Source organism: Somniosus microcephalus, chromosome 3 (assembly GCF_052327205.1).
Source record: "Somniosus microcephalus isolate GS21.2 chromosome 3, FLI_Smic_1.0, whole genome shotgun sequence".
Taxonomy (NCBI): domain Eukaryota; kingdom Metazoa; phylum Chordata; class Chondrichthyes; order Squaliformes; family Somniosidae; genus Somniosus; species Somniosus microcephalus.
Window position 1 is genome coordinate 250,664,671 of NC_140989.1, and position 15,500 is coordinate 250,680,170.

Consider the following 15,500-nt stretch of genomic DNA (forward strand, 5'->3'; position numbering starts at 1 on the left):
GAACATACACTTGAAAAGTTAGATTCCTGTCTAAAGGAGGACACTAGCAGAGAGTGTAAATGAGAAGCATCCTCTAATGGAATAAAAACTGAAAATACTCAGCAGGTCAGGCAGCATCTGTGGAGAGAAACAGTTAAGGTTTCAGGTCGATGAGCCTTTGTCAGAGCCCTACTCTAATGGACTTTGGGTGCTGGGTTGCTTTTATATACAATTGATTGAGAAATGAATCAAATCATTAACTTTTTTTAAAAAAAACTGGAGTTAAGGATGCGATTGGCTAAAAATATATATTAGTCACCTCAAGACTGCAAACTCCTCACTAATTGATTTAATTGTTTTTATTATAAGGAACTAATGACCCCTCCTTTGGAATGTTTTTATCTGATTAGCATCCTTTAGCATGGCAGACTATGAAAAGGACTGATATTTGGGCTATAAGAGTATGCTAGTGATGTTAACCAGGATTCAAATGAGGATTTGTTCACGGCTTGAAGAGGTAGCTTGTAATGTAACACAGGTGCGAAATTCTGCCCAGGGCCACAAGTCAGGCTTGTGGTCTAAATGTCCAAAAGTAATTCACACGTCCATATGAATGTGCCGTAAATTATGCTGATTGAATCAGTTGCAATTTCAACAAGGAAAGCACAATTTTGTTGCTGGTCTTTTAATTGCGTCTGTTTAGATATGCAATAGAGTCCCACATAAAAGTAAAAACCGAAAATGCTGGAACTACTCAGCAGGTCAGGCAGCATCTGTGGAGATAGAAACAGAGTTTAACGTTTCAGGTCGATGACCCTTCGTCAGAACATAAGTCCTTTTAAAAGTGCTTGGGACGTCCTGCGGCCGTGAAAGGCGGTGTATACATGCACGTTCTTTCCATATACAATTGCTTGTCAGACATGCTGATAAATCACATCAGATTTGAGTAGGTGCAAACCCTATATCCTCCACATTGTCTTTTCTTAGGTTGGTGCCATTTTTAGTTATGTCGCCATCAAATAAGCAATGCTGTCTGGGCATCATTTGTAAACTTGTATCCAGATCTGCAACAAACTTGGGCTTTCCCCACGTTTCCTTAACTGCTTTCCTCCCTCAGCTTGGAAGGAGTATTCCTTGTTGCATGTTCCTCTATTGTTCCATCCTTTTCTGCAGCCCACTGTTGACCTTTCTATAGCGAGCTGGTGAAACCTCAATATTTTGTAACTTAACGATATTAAATTTGTGAATTGTTGATTTAACACCACCCCATACATCTTGGGAGCTGTGTTCACAACAGAACTGCTGTGTCGATGTGAAGTGGATTTGCTTCATCCTGTCATGATGGTGTAAATGCAGCCTGAATCCAGAGTCCAGGTCTCATCTGACATTGGAACAAAGGGGAGGGATTCACTTGAAGAGGGTGCCTTGCTTTCCTTCACACGGAAGTTATTTTGGGGCTTTACACAGTGCATAATTTTGGTCTCCTTATCTGAGAAAGGACATACGTGCCTTAGAGGTGGTGCAACAAAGGTTCACTAAATTGATCCCTGGGATGAGGGTTGTCTTAGGAGAGATTGAGTAGATTGGGCCTATACTCTTGGGAGTTTAGAAGAATGAGGGGTGATCTCATTAAAACACAAGATTTTGAGGGTGATTGACAGGGTAGATGCTGAGAGGTTGTTTCCCCTGGCTGGAGAGTCCAGAACTAGGGGGCAGAATCTCAGGATAAGGGGTCGTCCATTTAAGATCGAGATGAGGAGGAATTTCTTCACTCACGAGGGTTGTGAATCTTTGGAATTCTCTACCCCAAAGGGCTGTGGATGCTGAATCGTCGAGTATATTCAAGGCTGAGATCAATAGATTTTTGGACTCGGAGAATCAAGGGATATGGAGATCGGGCAGGGAAGTGGAGTTGAGGTCGAAGATCAGCCATGATCTTCTTGAATTGTGGAGCAGTCGCGAGTCCATACGGCCCACTCCTGCTCCTAATTCTGTTAAGTTTAATGTCAGTAGGAAGCTGAAACTGCTTTGCACCAATGCTAACTTTGTAGCATAAATGCACCCATAAAAGCCCGAATCATGATTTATTTTTTGATGAAAATGAAATGTTTTGAATATAAATCCTGGGGTACCGGTCACTTTTGTAATAGCAGATCTTCACAATTTGTGGGAATGTGGTGATGGACATTTTTATTTAAGTATAGAGCCTTATTAATATGTATATTTTGTCATGAAGCAATCTCTTGGCCACTTTTTCCTCTGTCGAACAGGGTGATTTATGATGGGATAAAATTTTATAGGCCCCAGCAGATCTGATACTTTGTCTATCCGATCTGATACCAGGCTTCATATTTAAACTTAGCCAGTAACTATCAGCAAGCTATTTGGCCATGGATAGCCTCGCAGCTGAGCCTGATCTCTGTTCCCCCCCACCACCCCCTCCCCCATCCCCACCCCCAAAATGTATTTTTCACAGATGTCAGTTATCCACCGGATAGCCATCAGGAACCCCTCTTGTGGCCACTTATCACAGCAGCTGAGATGAGCTAACTCTGCCTTTGAGTAGGGTAAACAAATTGTGGCTCTAGTCGCAGTGACTTTTTGCTTACTTCAGCGGAGTCCTCTGCTTTTTCAGCTGTGCTGTAATTCTGAATGAGGTCCGAATGGATTTTTTTTTTGTTATTGCAAAATCTTTATTTTGCACTGTCTGAATGTGTTTTTTCCCCCTAGTTTAATGGTGAACACATGTTCAGGCTTCTGACATCTGGATCTGAACTAAATAATAATACGGGTAGCCTGAAAGCTAAAGTGAGGAGTTGCACGCTGCTTTTATCCCACATATTTCCTGCGCTATGGGCTCGTAGGCATTTTTTTCTGCAGATATTTTTTTCTTTTTGGTAGACTGTAAAATGAGACTGCTTGGTATTTCTACTCGTGAAATGGGAAACGTGGAGCAGGACAGCAGCATTTTAGAGAGTATCTGCAAGATAAATCTACAGAATGCCTAGGGAAAGGAGCAGACTAACATCTAGCACGTAGTTTAGAATCCAGCGCCTGGGTTTAATTGCCCATCACGGCCTCTCTTATCTCATTACCATCAGTCATTATTCGCTCTTCACCTTTTTACTTTCATATCACCACAATAAATATGGAGTGATCTGGCAGACAAACCCATGACTGAGCATCAGGCATATTACATCTGCTTTCCTTCATCCTGAAGAACTCAAAACTCTGATAGCTTAGCTGGACATTATCTCCTTTGCTGGGCTAATCCAAGTTGCACCTCATAAATTGAAGTTGGATGGTACAAAAGTTTTATTCTCTTTTTTTCCCCACTTGCCAATTTTCTTCCCTCCCTTCCAGTCCTGAAGATCTTGGCCCCTTGCCAGGGTACAATTCTACAAGTAGCCTCTGATGCCTTGCTCAAGCGGACATTACACTTGAGTGAGCCTTAAAAGGTCAGATAACCAAAGGAAGACTACAGCCAAGGCTGACCCCATCCTCACTCGATGTCCACGTGTTTTTCACTTTCTGGCATTCGGAATGAGTCTTGGAAGTGCATTTCCCATGTTTACACACTTCTTGCAGCTCTGGTTCAGATGTTTCTGGCAGTGTCACTGAATAGCTGGTTGAAGTTGATAGAGCTCATGCTTTGTATCATGATGGTTTAAGGCAGACTGCCCAAAGAGGGGTAAAGCCTCCACACCAATGTACTTTCCAGTGGGTATTGCTGGATAGTGATTGGACCCATCCTCCCGAAATGAGAAGCACCAAAGCCAATAGTGATTACCCTACCACTGGCCCATCATAGACTTGGTGCTTTCGTGGCTCAGTTACTCACTGAATTAAATCACTGAGACATTGGAGGAGTCTTGTAGGAAAATAGAAACAGGAGTAAGCCATTCAGCCCCTTGGGCCTGCTCCGTCATTCAATTAGATCATGGCTGATCTGCACCTCCAACGCCATTTACCTGCCTTTGCTCCATATCCCTTGATGCCCTTACTTAACAAAAATCTATCTGTCTTTTAAGCAGCAATTGTTCCAGCATCTACAGCCGTTTGAGAGAGAGAGTTCCTTGCATAGGATTACATAGGATATACGGCACAGCAACAGGCCATTCGGCCCAACCAGTCCATGCTGGTGTTTATGCTCCACTCGAGCCTCCTCCTCATCTAACTCTATCAGCATAACCCTCTATTCCCTTCTCCCTCATATGCTTGTCTAGCCTCCCCTTAAATGCACCTATACTATTCGCTTCAACCACTCCGTGGTAGCGAGTTCCACATTCTCACCACTCTTTGGGTAAAGAAGTTTCTTCTGAATTCCCTGTTGGATTTCTTGGTGACTATCTTATATTGATGGCCTCTAGTTGTGCTCTTCCCTGCAAGTAGAATGTATCCACTATCAAAACCTTTCATAATTTTAAAGACCTCTATTAGGTCACCCCTCAGCCTTTTTCAAGAGAAAAGAGACCCAGCCTGTCCATCCTTTCCTGATATGTATACCCTCACATTTCTGGTATCCTTGTAAATCTTCTCTGCACCCTCTCCAGTGTCTCTATCCTTTTTATAATATGGCGACCAGAACTGTACGCAGTACACCAAGTGTGGTCTAACCAAGATTCGATACAGGTTTAGCAGAACTTTCCTACTTTTCAATTCTATACCTCTAGAAATAAACCCTAAGTGTCGCAACTTTGTGATTTGTGTATTTGTACTCTGAGATCTTTGTTCCTCTACCCCACCTAGACTTGCACCTTCCAAATAATATGTGACCTCCCTATTCTTCCTACCAAAATGTAATACCTCATATTTATCTGTGTTGAACTTCATTTGCCAATGACTGTATATGCCCATTCTGCAACTTTATTAATGTCCTCCTGTAATTTGTTGCAGTCCTCCTTAGTATTGACTCCTCCCCCCACCCACCCCCCAATTTGGTGTCATCCGCAAATTTAGAAATTGTGTTTTTGATTCCAAAGTTTAAATTGTGAACAGCACTGATCCTTGTGGAACACCGCTACCCACATTCTGCCACTGTGAATGGCTACCTTTTACCCCTACTCTCCGCTTTCTGTCTTGAAGCCTTTGGGGGGGGGGGGGAGAGCCACTTTGCTTTTGATGAGGGTGACTGTGAATTAATACCAGGAGCACAATGCTGCAGGTGGTCACTCATTGTTGTATGGGGCAGAGATCAGCAGAATTGAAGGACAAGATAAATACAAGGAGTATTCCATTAGATTTGACTCTTCATTATTTGTATTAATGCTACCAAGTGCTTTAACTGGAGCAGTTGTCTACTTTTAAATAGTTCAGATTGCAACCTTTGACCCACACGGGATGCAAAACTGTGTTCAGCACAGTATGAATTTTCCAGTTATGTGTCCCTGGTATCCATTGACTGGGATGGAATAACACAAATGCTGTGCATAAGTTCATACTAGTCACTTCGAAGTCTGCCTGCACAGGGGCAAGGTCTGTAGAAAGGAATTCTTGACTGTTGTATCCTTTTTACTGGTTTATTGTTTATTTGAAAGCTTTTCCAACAACGAGTTCTAATTGCTGTTCAATTTCTATGTATACGGTCCTTAACTTCTCTCTTCTCTTTCACCTCCACACACACACACACACACACACACACACACACACACACACACACACTCTCTCTCTGAATTATTTATTGCATATCCAATTCATGAAATGTAAAACAGATGTGAAAGTATCGGAGTAAAATATGCCTGCAGCAGCAGTCACCCATACAGACTTGCACCATCCAGCCTAAGAGCATAAACTATAATTAAGAGGTAACACGCAAACTCTTTTTACAATAGAGCAGTGCTTCTCATAGCTGGGTTTTTGGTTTTGTCATGTAATTTTTAGCTTAATATTTATCCTGCTTACATTTCCCTAAAAGCATCAAGCAAGCTTCCCTGAACAAGGCAGGGATTTCTGCTTCAGCTGTGCTTTTAGTTAAAACCATTATCACTGTTACTTTCTAAAAGTTACAACAAAGGAAGCTTTAGAATTGGCTGTGTCCCGACACGTTAGTTAGTGGAAGCGCACCATTGTTGTGCCTGATGCTCAAATGGCAGGAAAACACAACAAACTGGTGCATTAGATGCAGTTGGATTCAGCTGTCGCTCTGAAGTACAGTCGATTGGAAACTTGATCAACATGTGGGAGACCTCATCTTCCCAGCACTTGGAGTGAAACGCATCTCCTGCTGAGGTCAGGGGAGGGGGGAGGCTGAGAGAGATTGATTGTTGGACATGAAACTTGATCTATTTTCCACAATCCAGCTGTGACTTTCTCCTTTTCCTTTTAGCGCTCACTTTTTTTTAGAATTTGTTTTCAAGATCAATTGAAACTAGACTAGTATTGTCCAGTAATTGTCTTAGTGTGGTAGTGCAGTAATTGTCTTAGTGTGGTAGTGCAGTAATTGTCTTAGTGTGGTGGTGCAGTATTTGTACAGTAATTGCCTTAGTGTGGTGGTGCAGTATTTGTACAGTAATTGTCTTAGTGTGGTGGTGCAGTATTTGTACAGTAATTGTTTTAGTGTGGTGGTGCAGTATTTGTACAGTAATTGCCTTAGTGTGGTGGTGCAGTATTTGTACAGTAATTGTCTTAGTGTGGTGGTGCAGTATTTGTACAGTAATTGTCTTAGTGTGGTGGTGCAGTATTTGTACAGTAATTGTCTTAGTGTGGTGGTGCAGTATTTGTGGTCTGAAGATTAGGCTTTTTGCTTGTGGCTGTGTTTTTTTTACTTTTAAAAAATGGTTTGTGTAAAGTCTGTAGGTTGTGCAGTTAATTACGACACAGACTTCAGGAGTAACATACAACAGGACTTTACTATTCGAAGGTCAGGGCGAATCTGCCCTATAAATCATGCCACAGCACTTATATACCGGTGTGGTCACCTTCGGTATTACCGTATACAGAAGCCAAACAAGTAGTGCCACACCTAAAATAGTTCTCTTAAAGGTGAACGGTTACATACAATAGTCTCTTAAAGGTAGACGGTTACATACACTACAATCCTCCCTTTTTAGCTTACAACATACTATTTCCCATTAAACATACATATATTCAACTTCATGTAAAACAATTTACAGATATAGTCTCTGCGGAAAACAGTTCACAGGTTCAGTCTCTGTGGGAACAGTGTACAGATTCAGTCTCTGGTCTTGACTCGGTCCGAACAATATCTCTGTGGTGTAGCCGGTTCACATTGCTAGCGTGACTCCTCCAATAGTCTTCCCCTTGACGTAACAGCTTGAACTTCCGTCCTGCTGAACCAGCAATGCTGACTTTTACAAACAGCTGGATTGCCTTGGTAATTTTTCTTACTTCCCAACTGATTTATCTCCCTTCGTAGGGCCCACGTGCATGATCTGGTAGGAGTGATAATGATTTAGATGGTTGGAGTGATAATGATTTAGATGGTTATCATCTTCTGCTTCGTCTTTTTCTTTTCTGCTTCTTGGAGACTCTCGGGGCTCCCTTATCAGCTGCCAGCTGTAGCGCCACCATCTCTCTATGTTCCTTAGACTTTAAGTGCTTCATCCTGATTTCTGCACTTTGGGAGTTTTCATCACAAGCTGGGCAGACCAGATCCTCGTAATATTCAGTGTCACTCAACAGGTCATGGTAATATTCGGGTTCGTCCTGAGTTAGGCCGACGAGAGGACCTTCTTCCTCCTTACCCATCTGGACGTTAGCCGACTGTTGTTCCAACTGTTCCCTCCCTAGACAGCTTTCTTGAAGAGACTTCTTCATGCGTTCATATTCCTCCCGCTCTTCCTGGGTTTCCTGCAAATCCTTCACTACTGACCTCATTTGTGATTTCAACACTTTCCCTTCCATCGGGGATTGAGTTATCAGGCTATTCAATCCTTCTACTGAAGCAGCTGTTTCAACATTCTGCTGTTCACCTTGACGTGATTCAGCGTACTTTTGGCATCCCTGTAAAATCTGTGTTGCCACCTCAGATATTTCCGTAACTTTTGGGAGCTCCGAATTCCTCCCCTTTGAAGATTGAAGCTCGTGTTCCCACTGTGGAGTCTTGTCTCTCAGCATGTGAAGGAGTTGGCTGACCTTTAACTCTTCCACGGGAACACTGTGGATCAGAGTCTTCTCCATTTCATCCACCTTTTTCTCCAATGCTTTCACCTTCTTTTCCTCTTGGACTTTGGCTTTCAGCGCTCGGAGACGTTGTGCCATGATGCTATCTAGCTCTTGTGCCATGATGCTCTCTAGCTCATGTCTTACAGTCTCTGTGTTTCTTACAGTTTCCTTTTCTTCCACTGAAAGGATTCCCAGTTGGATCTGTTATTCAAGTTGTTGAACCTCGGTCATTGCCGCCTCATATTTGTCTTGGGTTTCCTTCAATAATTTTCTGAGTTCTTGGACATCTTGCCTTTCATGTTCTGCCATGTCTTTCACCTCTAATTTCTCATCTATGGGTGGAACTTCTACCGATGAGTCTGTCTTGTCCTTGAGCTCATCAATAATTTCCTGCATCCTTTGGACTTCTTGCTCATGTTCAACCTTTAGTTGCTCATATGCTTCCACTAAAACTAGCTTTTCGGCAGTTGCCGAGTTAACCCCTTTCAGAATGGTAGTCTGGGCCTGTTCATACTGTTCTTTCAACTTCTCACACTCTGCTTGTAAGGAGTCGTAGGGAGGAACTGGGATAAAATCCTGGCTTCCTGAAGATTCCTCTTCATTTGCTTCATTCTTCAAATATTCTAACTCCTGAACAGCATCAGGAAGATGTGATCGGTAATTGGTCACGATGGCTCTATGGTCGCTCTCTGCTTGAGCTAGCTGCTTCTGCTGTCTTTCCAGGTTCTCCCATTCGGTGTCACAGAACTTTTTCATTGTTTTCATCTCTTGTGCGAGACGGTAACTCAATTGTTCTAATTGTTGTCGTACTTTGAAATAAGTTTGAGTCCGAGCTCGGTGTTCTTCCGTCGTGAATAAGTCCTTAACTTGAACCGGCTCAGAATTCTCTGTCACCCTGGAGTTCTGCTCTGAAACTTTGTTCTTCACTGAAGCATAAGCCTTTATGCAGGTCTTTGTTTTTCCAATCTTAGTCGGCCAGTCCCCTTTAGCCTTGTCTTCCATGTTTGAGTTGGTCTTATCGTCATCCGTTTCAGAATCTGAGCTGAGTGTCTGCACCGAGTCCTCACTCGTTATGGCTTTTAGATAGTGCCATTCCATGTCTATTTTCTTAATCCACTCCCATCCTAGAAGTGGTGGTCCTCCCTCAGGTAGTACGTACAAGTTCATTCTTGGGTGTTCTTTACCCCTATCTCTCACCTTGACTCTTATCTTTCCCATGGGGTATACTTTATGCCCCGTGTATGTCTGCAATACGAACTTGGTATCTCTTAAGGGTATGTGAGAGAATAGCCGGTGGTAGTCCCTTCGATTTATGACTGATAGAGCTGATCCCGTGTCCAACTCCATTCTCACTTGGACTCCAGCTATTTTTAGTATGACCCAGATAGTTTGTAGGTCAGCTTCCTTACATTATGAATTCTCAGACTACCCAGCTCCTGGCCGTTTGGGTCTGAGTCTGAATTCTGTTCGTCTGAACTCTTCTCAGCCACCTTGTGTACCTTGTTGTACTTTTCCTGTGATGGCTTCCTTTGGTTGTTGGTCTTCTTCCCTGACCGGCATACCTTAGCGATGTGACCCAGTTTGCCACATTTCCTACATTCTTGGTTCTTAAACCAGCATTGGTTCTGATCGTGTGTTGTCTTCCCACAGCGATAGCATTTGGTTGTACTCGAGGTAATTTGGTCCACCCCGAGTGCCGCTGCCTTCAGCTGCATTTCCGCAGTTCCTTTCGCTGCGGCTTCGTGCGATGCTGCTATAAGGACAGCCCTGTCAAGTGTAAGGTCATTCTCTTCGAGTAGTCGCTTTTGCGTCCCTTCCTTGGACAATCCGCATACGAACTTGTCTCGCAATGCCTCTGTCAGATTCCCTTCAAACTGGCAGTATTTCGCTAGTCTACGCAGTTCGACCAAGTATTCCGCGTTGCTTTCGTCTTTCCGTTGCGTTCTCGCATAGAATTTGAATCGTTCAGCCAACATCAACGGTGTGGGGTTCAAGTGATCCTTCAGAACAGTCACAATCTCATCGAAAGTCTGATCCGCCGGTTTAGCTGGGGATAGTAGATGCTTCAAGAGCCCGTATGTCTTTGCGCCCATCGAGTTTAGCAAGGTTATAGCTTTGTCGTCGTCTTCTATTTTGTTGGCCTCACAATAGATCTCAATGCGTTCCACGTACGTGGCCCAGTCTTCTATCTCCGAATTAAAATCGTTGCTGTTACCACGCTTAGGCATCTTCCTCTCTTTGGAAACAACACAAGTATTTCTTTGAATTATTACTTCTTTTCTTTTTTTTTTCCCTAAGATGGCGGTTTTCCCGCGAAAATGGCGGTTTCCCGCTTCTATCTTCTTCCCCGCCTAATGGCGGCTTCCCGCGTTTCTTCCCTGGCGGAAGGGGTACACTTTCCCCACGGGCGACGGCCGCTGGCTTTCAGGTTCGCAGCCTGCGCGTCGGCTTCAAGGCTTTCCCCTTTTTTTCCGGCTCCTTTTCCCCCTCGACCGTGGTCGAGTGCACAGCCCTTAACCTCCGGCTATTCTTTTGACTTTCCCTTACTCACAGTCACCGTGGCAGAAGGGACAGTCAGTGCCTGTTGCCGATGGAAGCTTTCTGTCGCTACAGTCTTCCTCCTTTCTATTGTTGCAGTCTTGAGTTTTCTCCCCGCAGAATGACGAGGGCGGTTGCCACTTTTCGACGCTCTTTAGTTGCTTTGGACGTATTGTTGCCGCAGGGTACGATCGGACTTGTCGCCACTAAAGTCTGTGGGTTGTGCAGTTAATTACGACACAGACTTCAGGAGTAACATACAACAGGACTTTACTATTCGAAGGTCAGGGCGAATCTGCCCTATAAATCAAGCCACAGCACTTATATACCGGTGTGGTCACCTTCGGTATTACCGTATACAGAAGCCAAACAAGTAGTGCCACACCTAAAATAGTTCTCTTAAAGGTGAACGGTTACATACAATAGTCTCTTAAAGGTAGACGGTTACATACACTACAGTTTGAAGTTGCACTTAATTAATTGAAATATGCTCTGAAAACTTTACTTTCTGTCTTTTGGAATAATTCTGGAAATACATTTCTCGTGGTTACAGGCTATTCATGGTTCTGGCAGGGTTGAGAACCAGACAGCAAAATAGCCTGATAAAGTTCAGAGGTTTGTGCTTTATATCAAAGTTCGAGCCAGGCTGCCCAAGGAGGGGTAAAACTTCGCCCCCCCCCCCCCCCCCACCAAAATCCCCAAAGACAATTTATATTCCAGCTGGGCACTTGCTGGCGTGAAGAACACAGAATTTAATATGGGAATGCTTGCTGCCATTTGAGCTGTTGGGAGTCTGAAGTTCTTTGATGTCATTTGTTCAGTCCCTGATCCCTCTGTGCACTCTGCAATATCATTATTGTATAGAACCAAACTGAATAGCCACTCAGCCAGCTTATGGTAGAAACCTTGCATAACACTGCCTGTGGAGTACAAACTGAGGTTTGCTTTTTTTGCGATCTCTTTATATTTTCTGTCAGCTCAGCAAATGTTTTACAATTTAACTTCGCTTCCAGCCAAGTCAAACTTGCTTTCAAGAGTAATTAGATTTTCTAAAAACAATATTGTTGGGAAATGTGAGGTCTATGATAATGTAGCGGAGAGTTCAGACATGATTGAAGCCAGACTGATCAGCTTCCTGTTGCGTGCTGTGGCCCGAGGCAGCAGAACCGAACTCTCTGCACTTAATCCCACAATGCCTCGCTGTGGAAACTCGCTGGACTGAGTTGGAAGCTGTTTTCTGCCAAGAGCTTCCCGGTCCTTCTGGTGATTGGATTGAAGTAAAATTGTAAACTGGTGGGTGGGCAGACAAAGAATTTAAGTCTGAATGTTTGTTTACTTGGGATTATGGTTTGATATCGTTGCGGTGTATCCAAAAAAAAAAACTTGGCAAGTTTCAAATTTGTGCTTTTATATTAATCTAGCTGCCAGTACTTTTTACTTTATAATTAGTACTTCCTACAATTCTGGATTTGTGCACCAACAGACCTGAGAGCCATGCACTCAGTTGAAATTACAAACTTGTTTTGTTTTTAATACAGCCTAATAGTTGATTGAAAAAAGTTTGCTCTTAAAGAATTTGTTTCAAGTATTACAGGGATTGCTGAAGAGCTGAAGCCAGTGGCTCAGTGGGTAGCACACTCGCCTCTGAGTCAGAAGGTTGTGGGTTCAAGTCCCACTCCAGAGACTTGCGCACAAAAATCTAGGCTGACACTCCAGTACAGTGCTGAGGGAGTGCTGCACTGTTGGAGGTGCTGTCTTTCGGATGAGATGTTAAACCGAAGCCCTGTCTGCTCTCTCAGGTGGACGTAAAAGATCTCACGGCACTGTTTCGAAGAAGAGCAGGGGAGTTATCCCCGGTGTCCTGGCCAATATTTATCCCTTAATCAACATAACAAAAACACAGTATCTGGTCATTATCACATTGCTGTTTGTGGCAATTGCTGCTTGCTGAGCGCAAATTAGCTGCCGCATTTCCTACATTACAACAGTGACTGCACTTCAAAAGTAATTCATTGAGACGTCCGGTGGTCGTGAAAGTCCAGTTATGTTAAAAATCCTGCGTGTTCTTAAGATGATATTTGTCCTATGTTCTGCCTGTAGGGATTCTTGTTGAAGTGGATTGCTGAAACAGGCATGAAACAGAAAATGCTGGTAACACACACGACGGGCTGGGGAGCATCTGTGGCGCGAATGTACAAGTTCGTGTCTTGGGTTACAGACCCAGCTTCACAGATGCTGACTGCTCTGCTCTATGTTTGCAGCATTATCTAAACACGTATGAGCTTACCACGCACGCAGCTGCACAAACATATTAGTAGAGGAAAAAGGGTCTGTAGATGCCATTGCCATCAGCGCACCAGAATTGCAAAGGCACTGGGAATTCACATTTTTGTAAAGGAGGGTGTGGGGTAGGACATTTCAAACTGAATGTCCATGTGCTGTGGAATGAATAACAGCTGGGAGTTAAGTGGTTCACTTTTAAACCTGGAATAAAGATTGCATGATCCTGCATTTCAGATGGGCCTGAGTAGTGAAATAGTTTAAACAGAAACTGAGACTGATTGCAAGTGCAACATGAAATACAAGTACTTTTACTCTGGAGTAATCAGTCAAGTTACAGGAATGAACATGTGCGTGATTATTGGCAAGCGATCTGTGGTTAATCTGGTGGTGCACAGAGTTTATTGACTGAGGGCAGAGGTGTGATTTGGCTAAAGTTGATGTTTGGTGTTTGCAGAGGCTAGCAGCTCTGCAATGCACATAACACAGTAATATCTGATTTAATAAACAGAATAGAGCTTGCAGTACCAGTGCTCCTTTTTTTGTGTTTTTTTAAAGAAAAAAAACACAAGTAAAAATAGATTTGAAGTAAATCACAAATTTTGATTTTTTTCTGTCTCTGTTGATTGCTGACATTGAGGAACTGGCCAGGAGTTGTCTGCGGGCATGACTGTGTGTGGGGGAACTGAACTAACAGAGAGTTAAATGCGAAATCCCAGGTTAATGGCTGGCTGACTCCAGTGATCATTCCATTCCCACATTATCAGCTGCAGTAACCACGCCAGGCCAATTCTCTCAATCACTGTTCAATGAAAAAAATTCAAGGGAATAAAAGGATTCAGAAGATGATTGTAATTCTTTGTAAAATTGATTTATTTTTTAATTAAATTCCCCCTTCCTGGGTACGGTTCCACAGCCAGCTACCCTGAGCTATGGTAAGTCATCCATGTAGTCATGTTTTTATGTGCGAGCTTGGGTAGGGCATCAGCAGGCCATTTGACCACGAGGCGGGAGCAGGGTCATTGCAGCAGGCCCAAGCCTGTTCTATGCCTAATGTAAATGCATATTTTCAGAGGGAATTCCATGGCCTCGCCCCTCCCTATCTCTGAAACCTCCTCCAGCCCTACAAGCCTTTGAGACCTCTGCGCTCCTCCAATTCTGGTCTCTTGCCTATCCACCATTGTCAGCCGTGCCTTCAGCTGCCTTGGCGCTAAGCTCTGGAATTCCCTCCCTTAAACGTCTCTACCTCACTTTCCTCCTTTTAAGATGCTCCTTAAAACCTACCTCTGTCCTGATATCTCCTTTTGTGGCTCGGTGCCAAAAATGTTTTTATTAATATCGCTCTTGTTAAGCGCCTTGGAACTTTTGCTATGTTAAAGGTGCTGTATAAATGCAAGTTGTTGTTGGATTGCAATCATAAGGAGCCCTCGCTGCTCTGTTGTCTGATGCTCCTGTGATGTGCCTTGGAATGTTTTTACTGTGTTTAAGATACTATATAAATGCAAGTTGTTAGTGCTGTATTGTGTTGACCTGTTGAGTATTCTTTTCGCACCCTGTAGGTGGAAAGAGACCAAGTACCTCCAGGTCACACCATCAGTCAGTTTGAAACATGTAAAATCCGGACAATTAAGGCTGGGACTTTGGAAAAACTGGTAGAAAATTTGTTGACGGCTTTCGGAGACAATGATTTTACTTACATCAGCATATTTCTGTCGACGTACAGAGCATTTGCTTCTACAGAACATGTATTGGAGTTGCTGCTGGACAGGTGAGCGCAAATGACTGGTATCTCTTTATTTAATGGCAGTGGAGTAAAGGATTGCTCAGTCAGGTTATTTTTATATCATTAATCCAACAGTCTGTATATGAGCCACTGAAGCTCACCTACTGGAAATATCGGAGTTCACTGGTCATAGGCTGGGATTCGCAGCCAGTTCTCCACAAGGGATGGCGGTGCTTCACTGCTGGAGACGCCACCCTAGCTCTAACTCTACTGGTACAATACCACCTAAACACACTTTAACTCTCCATTCACCTCTTTAGTGAAATACAATGCAGCCCTTTCCTTTCTGTTGCTTTGCAGCAATCATTGACACATTCCTGGCTGTAGACTCACTTGGACAGAAGGGATTTAAAGATTGTGCCCACTATGATTGATATGCGAGAGTGGTTATAATTGGCCTTTGCATCTACCGACTGACATTTTTACCAGATTTTGCCAGCAGTGTGCGACTATTCTAATGTTTAATACAGAAAAATGTTAAAATCTCAATGGTCTATAATTCACTTTTATACTTCTCCACCATTTTTTGTATTTAAAAAAAAAAAAGAGAACATTGTGACTCTTTTTGGTCCCATCATTTCCTCCTCTGTTTCCGACAGGAGATATTTTCTGTTGCACAACCTTCCTGCAGCCTCATGAGTCCTGCAGCCTCATGAGTGCAGTGATTTGGGTTGTGCATGGTTCTAGGACTCCTCTTGATACAACCTACTGGCTAGCCACAGGATGTTATCTTTGCAGCGAGGCATTCCAGTTACTGCCAGTCCCCTTATTTCTATCCCCCTCTTCCCCCTTCCCA

The 15,500-nt window shown here is 43.3% G+C and overlaps 1 protein-coding gene across 7 annotated transcripts in view; it reads left to right on the forward strand.

The window, feature by feature from the left end:
- rgl1 (ral guanine nucleotide dissociation stimulator-like 1) overlaps positions 1–15,500 on the forward strand; it is a 428,494-nt gene that overhangs the window by 359,663 nt on the left and 53,331 nt on the right. For all 7 annotated transcript variants that reach the window (XM_085982333.1, XM_085982334.1, XM_085982332.1 and 4 more), the window contains one exon: positions 14,481–14,689. In XM_085982333.1, coding sequence (XP_085838459.1) covers positions 14,481–14,689 — 209 coding nt within the window. The remainder of the gene's footprint in view (positions 1–14,480; positions 14,690–15,500) is intronic.